The sequence below is a fragment of the Cebus imitator genome, unplaced genomic scaffold, assembly GCF_001604975.1.
Source record: "Cebus imitator isolate Cc_AM_T3 unplaced genomic scaffold, Cebus_imitator-1.0 Scaffold40, whole genome shotgun sequence".
NCBI classification, from domain to species: domain Eukaryota; kingdom Metazoa; phylum Chordata; class Mammalia; order Primates; family Cebidae; genus Cebus; species Cebus imitator.
The window spans coordinates 1,689,948-1,709,098 of NW_016107355.1; the positions used below are offsets into that span (position 1 = coordinate 1,689,948).

General features: G+C 37.9%; 1 protein-coding gene across 1 annotated transcript; it reads left to right on the forward strand.

Annotated features, from left to right (window-relative positions):
- Positions 1 to 12,986: 12,986 nt before the first annotated feature.
- On the forward strand, positions 12,987 to 15,703 carry TKTL2 (transketolase like 2). The gene has a single exon (XM_017525979.2). It carries the CDS (start codon positions 13,082 to 13,084, stop codon positions 14,957 to 14,959), a length of 1,878 nt encoding a protein of 625 aa, XP_017381468.1. The 5' UTR covers positions 12,987 to 13,081; the 3' UTR covers positions 14,960 to 15,703.
- The last annotated feature ends 3,448 nt before the right edge of the window (positions 15,704 to 19,151 follow it).

The following is a 19,151-nucleotide window of genomic DNA, read 5'->3' on the forward strand; positions in this document are numbered from 1 at the left end:
GAATGAGAAAATTTATTCTGCCTGTACCCCCATTTTATGTTGGAAGTAACTAACTTGCTTTTGATTTTACAGGCTCGCAGGCGAAAGGGACTTGCCTAGTCTCAGATGAGACTTTGGACTTGAACTTTTGACTTAATGCTGGAATGAGTTAAGACTTTAAGGAACTGTTTGGAAAACATGATTGTGAAAAGAATACGAGATTTGGGAGGGACTCTGTGGCTCTATGTTGCCACACAAATGTAATCTCAAACTGTAATCTCCACATGTCAAGGGAAGCACCTGGTGGAAGGTGACTGAATCATGGGGGTAGTTTCCCCTATGCTATTCTTGTGATAGTGAAGAAGTTCTCATAAGATATGGTTGTTTGATAAGTGTCTGTCATTTCCCATGCTTGCTCTTTTTCTCTCTCCTGTCACCATGTAAGATGTGCCTTGCTTCCCTTCACCTTCTGCCATGATTATAAATTTCCTGAGGCTTTTTCAGCCATGCAGAACTGTGAGTCAGTTAAACTTCTTTTGTTTATAAATTACCCAGTCCCAGATAGTATCATTATAGGAGTGTGAAAATGGACTAATACAGGTACCTAGTTTCTTTGGACCTGTAGCATGACATTTATTTCATTGATGAAATCAGCTGTACATCTCTATGTTGTGTATTAGAGAAGTGCTCAAAGACATATTCTCAACTGCATCCTTTTTTGAGAATTTGAGGAAAGCAGAAGGGTTAAGTATCAGAGGAGAGAGCTCTAGGGACAAAAGAACCTCTGCTGACAGGAGTTGGAGGCCTGAATATTCCAGGGCACAACTCATCCTACTCCTGTATCTATCAACTCCGTATTATCCTGACCTCGTGCTCCTCTGGTAGCACTTCACAACACTTGGAGGCCAGGAAAGCTTCCCATTTCTCAGGTGAAGTGGGGAGACGAGCTAAAATTATATATAATCTCTCCAGAGCCTCCCAAGCTTCCAGGGACATCCTCCTCCCCATGCGATGCTGCGCTGTTCGCCTGCCTCCCACCCTCCTACTCACTAGCTCCCGTCTTACCAGGGGTTTCTCACAATCTCAATTTTACTTCCAACAGCCAATTTCTTCCGGTTTCTGTAGTTTTCAAGGTTGATTTTGGAGACACCTGTGCTAATACATCACTTTTCTTATTTCTAGGAGTCCTGATTATACTTATAAAATTAGACTTTTGTCATATATAAATTAGTAATTATTGTTTTGACCTGTTTGTGACTCTATTTTAGGTGGGGAAACATTGTAAAGTGCCTTTTAATAGGGAGCTAGTTGTTATAAATAATGAGTTAAAGATGAACATGGCACCGTTTTGTTTACTTCTTCACAGCTGTCTGAAACTTTTTAACTCAAAACCCTGCAAGGACCAAACTTACATTTCTACACATCCAGTTGTTTTAAAATATTGCCCCTAAAAGCAGATTGTCAGCCATTTAGAGCCTACCTGCTTTGCATACCCTGAGAAACTGTCCCCAACCTCTGCTAGCCATAGGTCGCGTAGATAAGATAAATCGCTGGGGCCACTGCTTCTCTCAGAGTTCTTTGCCCGGAGACTCCCACCATGCCACTAAGTGACATCACCTAGACATATAACTCCCTTTCCACACTCCCGCTAAGACCTTCCTCTATCCCCCTTCTAGAAAGTGGCCTTTTGCACCCTCGCCTTTGGAAGGTATCACGCTATCACTGAGAAACCGCCCCTGTCCTCACCACAACCCCCACACTCATCCCCAGGAAAATCTGTCAATCTCTGCCCAAATAAATTGTGTGCTAGTGCCATCTCGTGGTCATATCTTTTTCCTTGCTCAGCTGTCAAATCCCCTTTGTAACATATTTAACTCCTTACACAAGCTAAATATGTTACAAAACACTGCTGTTTTAAAGAAATGAGTTAGATAGATATGTACCTATGTGGAAAAATGTTCTAGAATTTTTAAGTAGAAAAAAATTAATTGGCCAGATGTGGGAGCTCATGCCTGCAATCCCAGTACAATACAAAAATTAGCTGGGCGTGGTGATGCACGTCTGTCATCCCAGCTACTTTGGACACTGAGGCAGGAGAATCGCTTGAACCCGGGAGGTGGAAGTTACAGTAAGCTGAGATTGCCAACTGCACTATAACCTGGGCAACACAGCAAGACTCCGTCTCCAAAAAAAAAGAGTTAAAAGACTTATAAATCCCATTTACAATAAAATGTGGAATGATGACATATATTTACTCATTCATGCATAGAAAATACCTGGACGGAGTTACAATATGCTGGTTATAGTTCATGAGATTAGGATTGAGGTGGGGCGCTTGAGAAACGACCTTTCACTGTATTCTTCTACAGTGTTTGAATTTTCAAAACAATATATTTTATAGCTTTTTTCCAACTAAAAAGAAGACCAAGGAAAGCTGAATTTAGTGAATAAAGTGGCAATAATGCACCAATAAATTGGTACATTAGAGATGTGTTAATGGAAGCCAAAATACACGGTTGATCATTGAGATTAGGCTGCAAGTGTGATTTCTCTTTTAAGAAGGACATTAATAAAAGGAAGCTTTGAAGTAGAAGAAGGAAATTGTGGTTATTCTCATTAAGACCTTCTTATTAAATTTTGTTTTAGGAGAGCTTGTCTTAACCACATATACATAGTAGCAGAATTAATAAAAATTGAGTTCAATAATGTTTTTGTTCTCTCATTGTCATATTTAAAAGGAGTTATAAGCCACGTATTTTCATGACTATAAGTGACATATTTTCCTAAAATGTATTGAGTTTTTTAGAGCAATGAATACTTTAGATGAATCTTCATTGTTGTAGGTTGAATTGTGCCTCTCCCACCTCTCCCATCAAATTAATATTTTGAAATCCTAACCCCCAGTAGCTCAGAATGTGATTTATTTGGGTCACAAAGAGGCTTACAGGGTCACTGTAGATATAATTAGTTGGGGTCATACTGCAGAAGTATAGGCCACTAATCCAATATTCCTTACAAAAAAACGTTTGGACCCAGACATGTACACATGCAACCATGTGAAGGTTGCAGCTATGCTGCTACTAGCCAAGTGCTACAGATTGAACTGTGTCCCCTCAGAAGATATGTTGACATCCTAGCCACTAGTACCTTAGAATGTGACCCTATTTGGAGGTCTTTACAGGAGTCTGTATAGGGTCTTTACAGAGGTAATATAGGTAAAATGAGTGTATTTGGGTGTACCCTAATCCAATATGGCTGATGTTCTTATGAAAAGGGGAAATTTAGACACAGAGATATGTATAAAGGGAAGATGATGTGAAGACACAGGTAGGAGACAGCCATTCAAAGGCAGGGAGAGAGATCAGGAACAGATCTGCCCCTCAGCCCTCAGAAGGAACCAACCCTGCTGATACATTGAATTTTGATTTCTAGCCTCCAGGCCTGTGAGACAATGCATTTCTGTTGTTTAAGTCATCCACCTTGTCACACTTTTTATAACAGACCTAGCAAACCAGGCATATCCACTGCTTTCTTCACTCCTTGTTCTCAATTTTATCACATAATTCCACTTGCTTTCACTAAATTTTATGTTCAGTACTATCATTTAAAACATTTTATGGAACTAACATAACAAATAACTCTACTTTAGTTCTTTATTCTCTGATTTCTGTGTTTTTGCAATAAAATTCTCTTCCCTTCCTTTTTCTCTCAACTCGACCTATCTTTCCTAATACTACCAAAACAATTTTATGAAATGCTACTATGATTAAGACACTCAGGTGATGAAAACATTTCCATTGTACTTCACCCTCATCTCAAAAACAAGAGAACATAGCAAAACAACTTACTTGGCTCTGTTTCAAGGCCTTTTCAAAATTGATCTTCCTGCTTTCAGACTAGAAATTCTCTTTTTATTCTCATAACTTTGCATTGACTTCCTCTCATATGTACTCTAACAAAAATTGTACTCATTCTAAAACTGTACTCAGCTTCAGTGGAAGTATTACCTTTTCAATGACGTCTTCCTGGTCACTGTCTCAGAGTAAGCACTTGCTTTTCTGCCCTGGTATAACATTTCACCTATTGGCATCTACTATAATTGTGTGTTGTGTCTACCTTGTCTTCCCTATTAAAGTCCAGTATCTGGAGAGCAAGAACCATCTTCAACTCCTCCATAGAGCACTACATAAAGTTATTATCTATCAAGGACACAATAAAGAAATGAATAAATTTTTACTATCCAGTGAAAAAATCTGTTTTGGTTCTACAGCATGGAAAGCATTGCTTTGAAGATACACCCTTTTAACTTGTAAATGCTATAAACAAACAACGCTACAAGATGAATTGTTTACAAATCACAACCAAAAGTTCAATGTTAAAATAGTAAGTGGTAGAGATTATAACTTGTCCACCAGTATTGGTTCTTCCTTTTGTTTTAGTATTATAACTTCCTACCCTAAGTTTCAGCAGAGCAGTGTCCAAATTGTTTCATTTCCCAAGCTCCCTGAATGTTGGATGTGGCTAGGTGAGAAAGTTTTCACCAACAGAGAGTGAGAAGTGAAATTTACAAATTCAGGGTTGCTTCTTGAAAAAGAAATAGATTGCCCCCTTGCATTCTCTTTTTGTTCTTTTCTGTGGTAGACCAAGTTGTTTCTGGCTTCAATTTTGCAGATGAGGCCAACCCCTGAGCCAATGACTGGGCAACAATGAAAAGAATCTGGGACCAGGAAAAATCCAGTTGAGCAGAGCTGTCTGACTTCTAAGTTTCAGCATTTATGTGAAGGAAAAATAAACTTAAACCTTGCTTGAGCCAATTCCTTTCTTCTTTTCTTCTTTTTTTTTTTTTTTTTTTTCGGTCATTTTGTTACTACAGCTACATACCCTGAAAAATATACTACAGTAGAATAATAAAAACTGAACATTTATTCTGAACAAAGATGTTGGAATAACCTTCCTTAAGCACCATCCCCAATGGTAATTTTGATTTATTTGATTGAATTTCAATAAAGCCTAATAGCCAGTGTTCATAATGATGACCATTAGTCAACAAAGAAAAGGTTAATGCTCCATATCCCCTTTATAAGAAGAAAGGCAGTTACTTGATATGTTTTAGAGAGTTTAATTTTAAATCATTCAAATGCAAAGGGTTTATCAGAGCAGTACTAAATCTTTCTGGGAAATTCAACCACAACAATGACATTTTTTGATAGTTTTTAACAATTAAAATTTCATTTTATACCATACTTAGAGGAACATCTTTTTAAAATGACACCAAAAATGTTAGTAATAGTTGGTGTAAGTGGAAATTTCAAAGTCTTCTGAGGTCAAGAAGTAATATAAATGTGTGAATCAGAGGAGTGCTAGCCATAAGGAGTAATGCAAGTTGGGATATCATTATCTGGAGAATATATGCCCAGTATAATGTATTCACATTCAAAACATTTTAAATGCTGTTCTGAGGCTATGCAGTAACTGGAATAAGATTTTTTCTGTAGCCATAAACAACTGGAAAACCAGACAAAGCGTATTAGTGTATATGGTAACAGTTTTCATATATTGGAAAACAGGCAGCACATATTAGATCATTATCTAAGAAAGATCATTATCTATCTGGCTTTCTTCCTAGAGGACCCTTCCAGACAGTGCTACAGGGAAGGGCATCTGACATACAGCATGGCAAATAAGAGAAAAGAGACTGGAGCTCAGGAAGCCTATGCTGGCTAGCATCTTGAAGGCAGAATGATTATAAGGAGAAAACTGTCCAAAGATCTCCAGAAATCTTTAGAAGAACCTTTGCACACATCTTACACGGCCAGGAAAATGACAACTTGGGGAACGTGATACCCAAACAGTTTCCAGAACTCTTACAGGGCTGAGACACATTTGAGTCTCAGCCAGCCAGGGTGGAGGGGCCTGATTGAACACACTGGCGGCATTCGGTGGAAGCCCTGGAGAGATTATGCTTTTGTAGGGAAGCTAAACTAACACTAGAGTAAAACATACCCTACATTTGCCATAACAAACTTAAAATACTTAAAAGGAAAAAGCGACTTGTCAGAACAAAATCCAATACTCTTTAAAAATATACAATAAAATAAAATCCAGCCCCCCAAAATATAGTCAAGCATTATATTTTTAAAAAACTAGATATTTCATAAAGCTGGAGAGTGTAACACATTATCAGGAGAAAAGTAGATAATGGGAACAGAGAGACAGAATAACAGACTTAATACAAGTACTTTTTAAAAAAGTCTTTTAAAAATATGCCAGAAGGGCCAGGCACTGTGGCTCACACCTGTAATTCCAGCAACTTTGGGAGACCTAGGCGGGTGGATCACCTGAGATCAGGAGTTCAAGACCAGCCTGTCAAACATGGCAAAACCTTATCTCTACTGAAAACACAAAAAATTAGCCGGGGGTAGTGGTGCATGCCTATAGTCCCAGCTACGGAGGAGATTGAGGCAAGAGAATTGCTTGAACCTGGGAGATGGAGGTTGCAGTAAGCTGATATCCCTCCATCCCTCCATTGCATTCCAGCCTGGGTGACGAGAGTAAAACTATGTCTCGAAAAAAAAAAAATGTGGGGTGAGTGGGCATGGTGGCTCATGCTTGTAATCCCAATACTTTGGGATGCCAAGGCAGGCGGATCACAAGGTCAGGAGTTTGACACCAGCCTGGCAAGCATGGTGAAACCCAGTCTCTACTAAAAATATAAAACATTAGCCGGGCGTGGTGGTGCGTTCCTGTAGCCCCAGCTGCTCAGGAGGCTGAGGCCAAAGAATTGCTTGAACCAGGCAGATGGAGGTTGAATTGAGCTGAAATCATACCACTGAACTCCAGTCTGGGCAACAGAGCAAGACTCTATCTCAAAAAAAAAATAGTATATATATATATATGCTAGAAGAATTAAAAGGAAAGTAATATTATTAGGAAAGCAAGATATAAGGAATAACTAAATAGAGCTTCTAATGATGCAAAGTATAATATTTGAAATAAAGAATTCAATGGATGAGATGGGATTCAGAGTAGATTAGACACTGCAGAAGAAAATTTCAGTGAACTTTAAGACACAACAATAGACATTATCCAAAGTGAAGTTCAGGAAGGGAAAGACTAAAAAACAAAAAGCAGTAGAACCTCAGAGACAGAAAACAAATTGGTGAGGCCCAAGGTGAGGAATAACTGAATGCAAAAGCATACAGGAATGTTTGGGGATGAGCGAAATATTGAAATTATATTTTGATTGCTGTGATAGCTAAATAGAAATAAACGTTTGCCAAAATTCATTAATTTGTTGGTTAAATGGGTTAATGTTATTAATGTTATCATTTGTTTCTTCTAACTCAATAAATGTGATAAAATCTTCTAGCCAAAATAAAATCTCAACAAAGGGCTAAATTTGACCCGAGGGTAGGAAGGAGTTAGGTGGGACATGGCACAAATACTAATCAAATATTTCATGCATGCAACAGTAATATCTAATAAAAATGGTTTATAAAATGAATTAAACTCCTCTCATATATTTAAAGTTGATCATACTGATTTACAACCAGTAATCAAGTCTAATACAATCAGTAATAATACAATCAGTAATATAAGTCTAATACCTTGGATTTTAAAAAATTACTATTGCTATCATTTTGTTATTATATTTTAGTTTTCAAAAGTAAGAGATTTTGTTGCAATGTACTTCAAGGTTATTATGTGGATACAAAGAGAAGCATTTTCTCTGTAAAATATAACTAGTCCATATGAGAATAAATACAGCTGTATCTTTTTCACATTTGCAATGAATCTAGGCCAGATAGCAGATGAATATGGTAAAGTATTTGAGTGTTTTCTATACATAAAGTCAATGTACCAAGTCTAAAAATCCTAGTTTTTGAGGAGATCATCAATGTAACAACAACAACATAACAATAATAATTATACAAAAAAGACCAAAGTTGTAGGTGTGTGGGTAGGACCAGGCACTGAGAACAAAAATATTGAATAAACTACAATTCCTAGAGCCCCTTCTCTTCTACTCTGAGTCTTCTTGTTTCTTTTTTCTCCTGATTACTAGACTTATACGAGCTTAAGAGATCTCTTTCTGTATCTCTCAGAAATGCTTTCAGTTGACGATAATGGAAACTCATCCATAAAGTGGGAACATTTAATTTTTTTCTTAACAAGGAGTCTGGAAGAAGCTGGTCCCAAGGCTTATGGGTCCACAAACTTATGAAGGACTCATACTTTCTACTTTTTCAGTCTACTGTACTAAGCATGTTAACTTTTATCCATAGGCTTTTTCTTTCTTTTTTTTTTTTTAAATGGATCCTTGCTCTAATGCCCAGGCTAGAGTGTGGTGGAGTGATCTTAGCTCTCTGCAACCTCTGCCGCCTGAGTTAGGCGATTGTCATGCCTCAACCTCCCAAATAGCTGCGATTACTGCTGTGCGCCTATTGCCCAGCTAATTTTTCTATTTTTAGTAGAGATAGATTTCACCATGTTGGCCAGGCTGGCCTCAATTTCCTACCCCCAGGTGATCCTCTAGCCTCAGCCTGCCAAAGTAGCACCTGGCCTACACTATTTATTTCAATTTCTTTTAGGTTTACAGGGAAAGTGGCTAATAACCGATCTGCAGCCATGAGCTACAATGCCCGGCCTTATTCTTAGGCTTTTGGCTGCTGTAGCTCCAACACATCCTCTGTGGTAGGAGAGGGGTCGGTGGTGGTGGTAAAGGGGTTGAAAAGAATGGCTGGGTGTGGTGGCTTATGCCTGTAATCCAAGCACTCTGGGATGCAGAGACGGGTGAATCACCTGATGTCAGGAGTTCAAGATCAGCCTAACCAACATGGTGAAACCTTGTCTCTACTAAATGGCACAGTGACAAGAGCAAAACTCCATCTCAAAGTAAATAAATAAAAGAAGAGATCACAGTTGTTCTTGTACTCTCTCCTGTTTGCCAGGAAGAAAAAATCTTTGATAGCAATTATTCCCAACTGGGAGGCCAAGGCAGGAGGATCACTTGAAGCCAGGAGTTTGAAACCAAACTGAGCAACATAGCAAGACACTATTTCTGAAAGAAAGAAAGAAAACTTATCACACCCAAAGCAGACTTCTACTTACATCTTGTTGACCAGAACAGGGACACATGCTGACCCCCATTACTAGACAAAGGGAATGGCATTGTGATGCTGGTCCTAGATTAATTATGATTTTCTCTTGGGACAGAGATGGGCCAAGTTTCTGAAATTTGTTGCCACCTCTCTCTTCTTCCCCTTCTCTCCTCACCGCAAAATAAGGACTTTTAACTATGGAAAAAGTGAAATAGCATCTTACAGATGCATCATAATAGCATCTGTTAAAATTTTCAAAGCAATAATCCAGGAAGATCAAGCACTTTCTTTCCAGGAAGGTTATTGCCTTGCATAAGAATCTTATTCTCATTTGCTCCATACTGCAGCTTCCATAGCCAACCAAATTTAAACAATGGATGCAAAAGATGAATTCAGGATTTATGTATTTGATATAATTCCATTTTAACAAAACTTAACAGTTTAAATAAGATGTAAGTAAAATTTCAGCATTCCCAACTCCTAAATATTACTCATCCTCACATGGTGAAATATATTTCACAAATTGGTATCGACCTACTCAGTAATCAGTAATTGTGTTCTCTGTTTTCTCTGCTGCAGCCCAGTAGACATTATACTTATTAATTGCTGTTACTTATGTTTTTCCTTCATAGCTACTTGTACTGGTAATCCTGTTAGGTTTTGTTTTCATATGAAGTACACACTATGATGAATACTTGTAGATACAATGAGAAAAAAAATCAGTGAAAAATTTAAGCAAAAATAAAACAAAAAATTATTGTTGCTTTTTAACAGACTCTAAACTGGGGTCAAAAGTTGCAGCCTGATGGTATATTTTATTTTTCCAACAAAATGTTTACAAGTTTTTCAATTTTGAATGCCTTTAGGTGATTTTGTATTCTCCAGTTTAACACAGGCCCCTCCAACTCTCTTATAGCTGACATTGAAGGACTCAGGGTAACTCCCTACCCCAGTAGTCACTTGAATTTGCCAATCTCTACTTTGTGTGGATAAGCCAAGATTAATAATAAATGAATAATCTTTTTCTTATTTGCAGAACACTCTTGACTGGCTTCCAAAATGATCTCTAAAATGAACTTTTTTCCAAGACAACTACATTTTTTGGCATGCTGGTTTAAAAGTTTTTGGCTGACTTTTTGTCAGTGAAGCCTCTTCTAAATAGGGGAGAAGGTGGTATCACATCTTCAATTTATTTGATGAAGTTGTGTTCCCAGTCATATTGAGTAATTTTGCATTACGAAATTGTGCATACTTTAAACAAGTTGAGTATTCTTTATTTGAAATTATGTTCTTGGGACCAGAAGTGTTTTGGATTTCATTTTTTTTTTGATTGTGGAATATCTGCATTATACTTAGCAACTGAGCATTCCAAATCAGAAAATCCCAGATCCAAAATTTCCTTTGAGCAGTTCCCCTGAGTAACATGTCAGTGCTCAAAATGTTTCAGATTTTGGAGCATTTCAAATATCAAAATTTCAAATTTGGGATGCTCAAACTGTATTTATATAGTTATTTTCAATTGCATATCTTAAAATATATTTTAAATTTAAAAGACTAAAATGCATAAAGAAAATAATCACTAATATACATTATTAATATATAACATAAATATAAAATTAATTTTATATAAAATTAATATATAAATATATTGATATAAAAGTTATATATGTATATAACTTTTCAGAGTTCCTTTTACAAAATCTCAGAACACTTTATACGTCTTTTACACGTACTTTATAAAATATTATTTTCTGTATAAAAAATCCACACAGTCTCACAGAATGATAGAGGGAAATTCACATTTACTATCTAGGGTATTACATTTCCAAAACCACATTCTTCTCTTAATAAAATTGACCTTTGCTAATGTTAAAAATTTTTTATTTAATACTTTAGGAAATAGCTGTGCAATGTTTTAAATGAATGAAAGAATGTGGGAACTAGGAACGAAATGTCAAGTAGTTCCACGTTTTTATTCATGTGAACATTGCCTCATAAATCATTTTTATGCTATCATGTTTACTAATTGTGTGGATTTATTAGAGTTCTTTTTGGCCAAAATAATGGTGAGCTACCTGTGTTTATATTAAGTACTTTCCTGTCAGCCTGTAGTAGTTTGCTATTATGTTATTGTGATTATTATTTTTTCTCTAATTCCCCTCTTCTTTACTACCAGTTCTAGCCTAGTCTGCTTGTATTTTCTCCTCCTTTTTTTTCTGAAAAGATAAACAAGCTTTAATCTGCAAAGAGCGTGGGAGTTATGAATACAAGATGACCTCTTAAGAACTTGTCCAATGCCAACATTCCTGCATCAAGTCTTAAAATCTTGTTAGTGTCATATTATTACCATTTATTCTAATATGTGCCCTTAAAAGTCAAAATGATAGAAATAGTTGAAATAGCAAATAATATTTGAAATATCTTTTTCTGATAGATAATGCAAGACATAATAAGTATAAAGAGTAACAACACCCACTGAATTAATTGTTTACAAACCTGACTGCACATTGAACTTGGAACATTTTTTAATTACTGATGCCTAGATCTATTGCCTAGAAATTCTGATATAACTGGTTTGGAGTGCAGTGTGGACAAGTGATGTTTTTAAAACTCCCCAGATAATTCTAAACTATAATTAATGTTGAGACTCACTGGTCTCAGACTATCTCCTGACTATATTATCAACCTTGACTACAGATTAGAATCAATGGGTGTATTTTAGAAACGTGTCTTCCCAGACTCCAGATCCAGAAATTCAAATTCTATTTTTCTGGGATAGAATCAGGCATTTATTTTCTTGTGTGTCCTGATTTTAATGTGAAGTTAAGGTAAGAATTATATTGCTCAAGAACCAAGAGGTTTAACATCACAGCATGGGAAGGTATGATATATTGTCACTGTGTGTGTGTTTTTTTAACTGTTGTTTTATTGATGACAAACCATAACCTTGGCCTGCTAGAAGAGTTCAATGGCACAAATTTAATTTTTTAAAGTAAGTAACACTGTTTTAAAAATGATTTGTAGTAATAGTCATTAGTAGAGACACATTAAAACATTAAAGAATTTATTTGATCAGTGATTCGTGAATCTGGCGGCTCCTGATGAAGGAGCCAGAGAAGGCTTTTAGAGGGTGAATTTGGAAACAAAAGAAAGATACTTGATTGGTTACAGTGGAATAGTAGCGTTATTTGGGTAACTCCAGTGGAAATTCCCTAATTAGAAGTTGGCTGGCAGTTTCTGATTGGTTAAGCTTTTTTGTTTGTTTGTTTGTTTTTGTCTTTTTTTTTTTTTTTTTTTATTTACACTGATTTGGGTTTCCTTTTCTTTAGGTAGAAACTCAGGGTGTTGAAGCTACCTCTGCCTGCCGGCCTTCTAAGTATTTCAACACAGAAATAGTACTTTAGGACACACTGGAGTTGCAGTTCTATTTTGCCATTGAGTGGTTTCAGATTTGTTCTTCCTGTAAATTTGGTCAAAGTAGTCACTGTATTTCTATAAGTCTGAGATTCAGATATTTAGTTGCTTTGAGAAAGTGTTGAGATAGCATTGGCCATGTTGGTCAGATTGAAAGTGACTTTGAAGCCTTTCTATTAATGTTCTGATATAAAAGAGTGATGGCTCAGATATAGTGCTAATGCATAAAACCTCACAAAATAGCTTCCAGTAATACACAGAAAAAAATGGACCAGTTTTGAATTTATAACACAGGGTAAGGTAAAAAGAAATTTAATTAAGCGTATTACTGTTGAACATGCAAGTGACAAACATTAAAAATCCACTCAGTTGGGCGTGGACAGAGAGAGAGAGTGGTGCGCATCCACGGAAGCAGGCGGACTGCAACGTTTCCGTTCCCTCGGTCTCGCGGGAAGTTCCGTTGCTCGCCCCCTGGTGACAGAGCTCAGGCGAAGCACCTGCGCGGCCGTCACGTGACAGCACCGCCACGGGAGGTTGTGGGTGCGCCGCGGAGCCGTTTGCTCTGCCAAACAGACAAAAGAGAGATCATGGCCAATGACGCCAAGCCCGATGTGAAGACCCTGCAGGTGCTGCGGGACACCGCCAACCGCCTGCGGATCCATTCCATCAGGGCCACGTGTGCCTCTGGTTCTGGCCACCCCACGTCGTGCTGCAGTGCGGCGGAGATCGTGTCTGTCCTCCTCTTCCACACGATGAGGTATAAACAGACCGACCCAGAACACCCGGACAACGACCGGTTCATCCTGTCCAAGGGACACGCTGCTCGCATCCTCCATGCTGCTTGGGTGGAGGTGGGTGACATCAGTGAATCTGACTTGCTGTGCCTGAGGAAAGTTCACAGCGACTTGGAGGGACACCCTACCCCCCGACTGCCGTTTGTTGATGTGACAACAGGGTCCCTAGGGCAGGGAGTCGGTGCTGCATGCGGAATGGCTTATACTGGCAAGTACCTTGACAAGGCCAGCTACCGCGTATTCTGCCTTATGGGAGATGGCGAAGCCTCAGAAGGCTCTGTGTGGGAGGCCTTTGCCTTTGCCTCCCACTACAACTTGGACAATCTCGTGGTGGTCTTCGACGTGAACCGCTTGGGACAAAGTGGCCCTGTACCCCTTGAGAACTGCACAGACATCTATCAGAATCGCTGTGAAGCCTTTGGATGGAATACTTACTTAGTGGATGGCCATGATGTGGAGGCCTTATGCCAAGCATTTTGGCAAGCAAGTCAAGTGAAGAACAAGCCTACTGCTATAGTTGCCAAGACCTTCAAAGGTCGGGGTATTCCAAATATGGAGGATGCAGAAAATTGGCATAGAAAGCCAGTGCCAAAAGAAAGAGCAGATGCAATTGTCAAATTAATTGAGAGTCAGATACAGACCAATGAGAATCTCATACCAAAATCCCCTGTGGAAGACTCACCTCAAATCAGCATCACAGATATAAAAATGACCACCCCACCTGCTTACAAAGTTGGTGACAAGATAGCTACTCAGGGAACATATGGTTTAGCTCTGGCTAAACTGGGCCATGCAAATGAAAGAGTTATTGTTCTGAGTGGTGACACAGTGAACTCCACCTTTTCTGAGATATTCAAGAAACAACACCCTGAGCGTTTCATAGAGTGTGTTATTGCAGAACAAAACATGGTAAGTGTGGCACTAGGCTGTGCCACACGTGGTCGAACCATTGCTTTTGCTAGTGCGTTTGCTGCCTTTTTTACTAGGGCATTTGATCAGCTCCGAATGGGAGCCATTTCTCAAGCCAATATCAACCTTATTGGTTCCCACTGTGGGATATCCACTGGAGAAGAGGGACCCTCCCAGATGGCCCTGGAGGATCTAGCCATGTTCCGAAGCATTCCCAATTGCACTGTTTTCTATCCAAGTGATGCCATCTCGACAGAGCATGCTGTTTATCTGGCTGCCAATACCAAGGGAATGTGCTTCATTCGAACCAGCCAACCAGAAACTGCAGTTATTTATACCCCACAAGAAAATTTTGAGATTGGCCAGGCCAAGGTGGTCCGCCACAGCAGCGATGATAAAATCACAGTTATTGGAGCTGGAGTTACGCTCCATGAAGCTTTAGCAGCTGCTGACCATCTTTCTCAACAAGATATTTCTGTCCGTGTCATCGACCCATTTACGATTAAACCCCTGGATGCCACCACCATCATCTGCAATGCAAAAGCCACAGGCGGCCGAGTTATCACAGTGGAGGATCACTACAGGGAAGGTGGCATTGGAGAAGCTGTCTGTGCAGCTGTCTCCAGGGAGCCTGATATCCTTGTTCATCAGCTGGCAGTGTCAGGAGTGCCTCAAAGTGGGAAAACGAGTGAATTCCTGGATATTTCTGGAATCAGTACCAGACACATTATAGCAGCTGTGACACTTACTTTAATGAAGTAAACTTCTAAAAAGTCAAGTCTATTGCCTTTGGTCCAAAAGCACTGGTATCTTTATATTAAATTCATGCTTATTGTTACAAAGCCATTATTTATACCTACGCATTGTACTCTTTTAAAGCAAAGCCATTTAACACCTTTCTTCATTCCTGATTTGGAAATTAAAGTTAATGTTTCTGTTAATCTATGTATAAATGTCACTCTAACTCATTAATGTGGACTTTAAAATTGTAAGTAACAGAACAGGCAATAAAACCACTACCTAATACAAATGTTTCTGATAAGACTACAAATATCTGACTAAGTTTGGGGATTAAGATAGAGGTAACTGTATCTTAAATGAATATGATTTCCTTGTAAGTTAAAAAATTGAAATTTAATTGTAGACGTCAATAGTCCAAGTTTTGAAGGATGTTTGAACTTTCGTATAATGCCATCCTATACCTGCAGTTTTACAAATAATGTTTGACTGCAGTTGCCTTGGAAATTCCTCCAAAGTTTGCCTTCATCTCCCCTCTACAGTTTAGAGGTGATGGTGCAGTAGTGAAGGCTCTTACAAAGTACCACATTGCTTGTGGTGTTTTGTGAAGAGATGAAACTATAACTAGTTCTAGTTTGCACACTACACACAGTTTTGTGAACCTTCAGAAATGGTTCTTTTTTCCTGTGGCCAAAACAGATTGTTAATGTGGTTATATTCATCTGCTAATGATACTAAAGTCAATGTAATAAAGCACTTAAAAATCAGCTGCTTTAGTCTGTGCTATGTATGTGGGATTTGATTTCTTCTTGATGAAATCCTAAATAAAGAGGAACTTGTGTCTAAGTCAGAAGCAGAGAGAGCCATGTCCCTCAAAAGCAAACCTGGAAATAGGTGGAAGCTGGAGATAAGTTACTAGAGAAGATTGTATGGACTAAAACACCATCCCTTAAGCAAATTCTTGACTTTTCACTGTGAGTGTGTAAATGTATGCTTGGAGTACAAGAAAGTTCCAGCCAGGCAAATCACAGATGGACCCAATGTTCCAAACTAAATGAAAATTACTCTGTCTATGTCAGGTAATTATTTCCTTGTTTTTATTACCCTCATTAAGTTCTTTGGAGGTATAACCAATTTGCCTTAGAAATCATTGTTTTAGGAGGTGTGATAGAGCCAAAAAAATGTTAATACTAACCTGCAAATTAGAGAAACCAGGCTCTCCTCATCTGCTATTATCCATTTTCTCTAAGCTGATTTCCATTTTTATAAAATGATTATGAAAATTGCTCTGTTTTTCATAAGATTTAAAAATTACTTTGTAGAAATAAGTTGATATAAAATCATTATAGAAATTTAGAAATGCAAATAAGCAAAATATGTTTACCCCCCTTTACACACACAAAAAAATCCATTCGATTATTAGCATGTGTTCCGCACATGCTGTGAAAGTGTACATGCAAAATGGTCTGTTTCCAACTAAACGTGTAAGCACACCTTTAATAATGACCATAGATCACGTTTTTTAATGTCTAATGGAATCTCAGACACCACCAGAAATTATATATATATATATTTGTAGCAGGGTGGGGAAGCCCTTAGGAATCTCTCCTGTAAAGACTCTGTTCCACGAGTTATCAACCAGAGGCTATGAGCTTCAGAAAGAAGAAATGGCAGGTGAGAATTATGTCTGCAATTCTTCAAGTAAGACAGAATCATATCCAATTTTGTTATATTGAACATTCTCTATCTTTGAATCTGTCCTGAGATCTTTTAAGTGTTCATAGGAATCTTAGGAGAGAACCATCCTGATGGATGCTAACCCTTGACTGCTAGAGCTTGTGAAATTGTAGTTTTGATGAACAACATGATGACTGGTTTAACTCTGGCCTTCTATTCATTGTTTTTGCTGTGGAGGTCTATCAGATTATCGATAACCTGATGATATTCCAGGGACAGCTGTTGTCACCAGCAGCTGCCTTGCTTATGTTTGTGTTGACACCAGCAGCTGCCTTGCTTATGTCCTAAAGACTGGCAGACATCTCAGAGTGACACTGATCATTTACATGGTGAATGGCTCCCCAGTCACTTCCTGATTTCTGTAATCCTCAGATAGTGAAAGAAGGAATCAGTGCACTGAACTTATTTTATGTTACTTCATTTATGGTACCTTATTTAAATATATCAGTAGCTTTTAAGCTTCATGGAAATTCTGTGGAGAGCCCCATTAGGGAAAAAAATAATTTTTTAAAAAGACTTAATGTTTCTGACTTTAAAATTATGTAACAGTAATGAAAAATACTCGCTGAGTTTTAGTTATCTCAGTTTGCTGAACTTTACAGGAGTTACTAAATTCTCTAGAGTCCAATCAAAGAGGGGTTGGTTTGGGAAGTTGAGAAATATTGAACTGTTTTGGTGGCCTTTACTATCATGATATGGAAGAAAGGTCCTCACACAGTTTTGAGATAGAATGGAAGGGAGTACTGTTCTTAGAGAGGAACTCTCTTCTCCATCCTTCTCGTAAGAGAGGGGAGGAGGCACTGAACCAATTCCATTTATTGACATTGGTACGGGAGAGTTTCTATAAGAGAATTGCTCACAAGGTTGGGAGTTAACTCCAAGAAGGGAAGATAGGTATTTCTTTGCAAGGTTGGATGTTGATTTAGACATAGGTTTTGTTTTCTGACCACATAGAACTACTTATTTAGAGTAGAAAAGGTTTGCAAACACAGTAGGCAAAATATGCCACCACCTGTTTTTACATAACTGTAAGATAATAATGGTTTTTACCTTTTTAAATGGTTGAAACAATTAGAAGAATACTATTTCATGACATATGAAATTTAAATTGCAGTGTCCATGAATAAAGTTTTACTGGAACATAGTCATGCTCATTCAATTGAGTATTGTCCGTGTCTGCTTTGGAGGTACAGTGGCAGAGTTGAGTAGTAATGATAGTCACCATATAGTCTGCAAAGCCTAAAGTATTTACAACCTGACTTTTTATTGTAAAGGTAAACCCTGGGGGAGAGCACTGGGGAGAGACGAGGGTGATAGTATAGACATGTGGAGGGGATAAGGGCTGACCCTTTAAGGTCCAGGCCTCAAGGCCACCTCTATATTTGACTAAAGCATTCATAAGATTGGAGGTTGCAGGCTTGTCAGAGATCACTACACTAAGAGTAGAGAGGTACATGCCTCAGAAATTCTGTGTGATGCCTGCAATTGGCGAACAATAGCAAAGTGTTCCCCAGAAAAGGACCACCAACCGTTACTTGCTATTAAACTTTTCGGTTAGGATCAGTTGGCCCTAAACCTTACTGAGTTTTTACATAGGTTCACAAAGTTCTTTAACAGAGAGTGGGCAGTAATCTATTTGGAGAAACTATTGGGACCTTATTTTTTCCCTACTATTTGTTTAGATTCACAGGAGACATGTGTTTTTTGACATGTGACAAAATTCCTGGATAACGTACAGCTATGTGCATTTTTTCATATGGGTGTAAGAGTCCCACCTGTCACTAATTCCCACAGGTCTGTTTGTTTATCACTAACATTCCTGGTTATCTCTCATGGTGTGCATTTCTTCCATGAATTTACTAGATTTACATTAACCTAACTTCGGTATGCTGTGGATTATATTGTATAAATAGAGCATGTAAAAGATAATAATCAATATACTTGTTTTAAAACTTATATTTATGTTTGGCTCAATACCTTATTTTATATGTTAATTTCCACAAATTAGGTAAACTGCTCTCTTAATAGCAGAAATCTTAAGTGCATGTGCTGGGCAAAATATACCATCATTGCAATCTAGGACACTCTAGGGCAGAATGCCCTGAACTTTAGAAAGCCTGCTTCTTTTAGTCAGAATTAATTTATCCCTGTCAGATGTGATATGTCATTTTAATCCTATTGGATATATTAAAAATATGTTTAACAACTGTATCATAAAAGAAAACATTAGTAATATAACCAAAGCTACATCATTAAAATAATAATTAAAACTTAGATATAACCTTAAAGTTTCTGCAAATATGTTAGAAGAAAAATGTTAAGTCCACAGGTTTAGTTTATTGGGGCTCATTTGTACCAGGTAGAGATGACAAATTGCTGGCTTAAGAAATGTATCCAACCCATAAAAGTCATTCTATTTCAGCAACAAGGTTTGTCTTTATTTTTTTCTAACATTGAATTTGTACTGAAACACCTATAG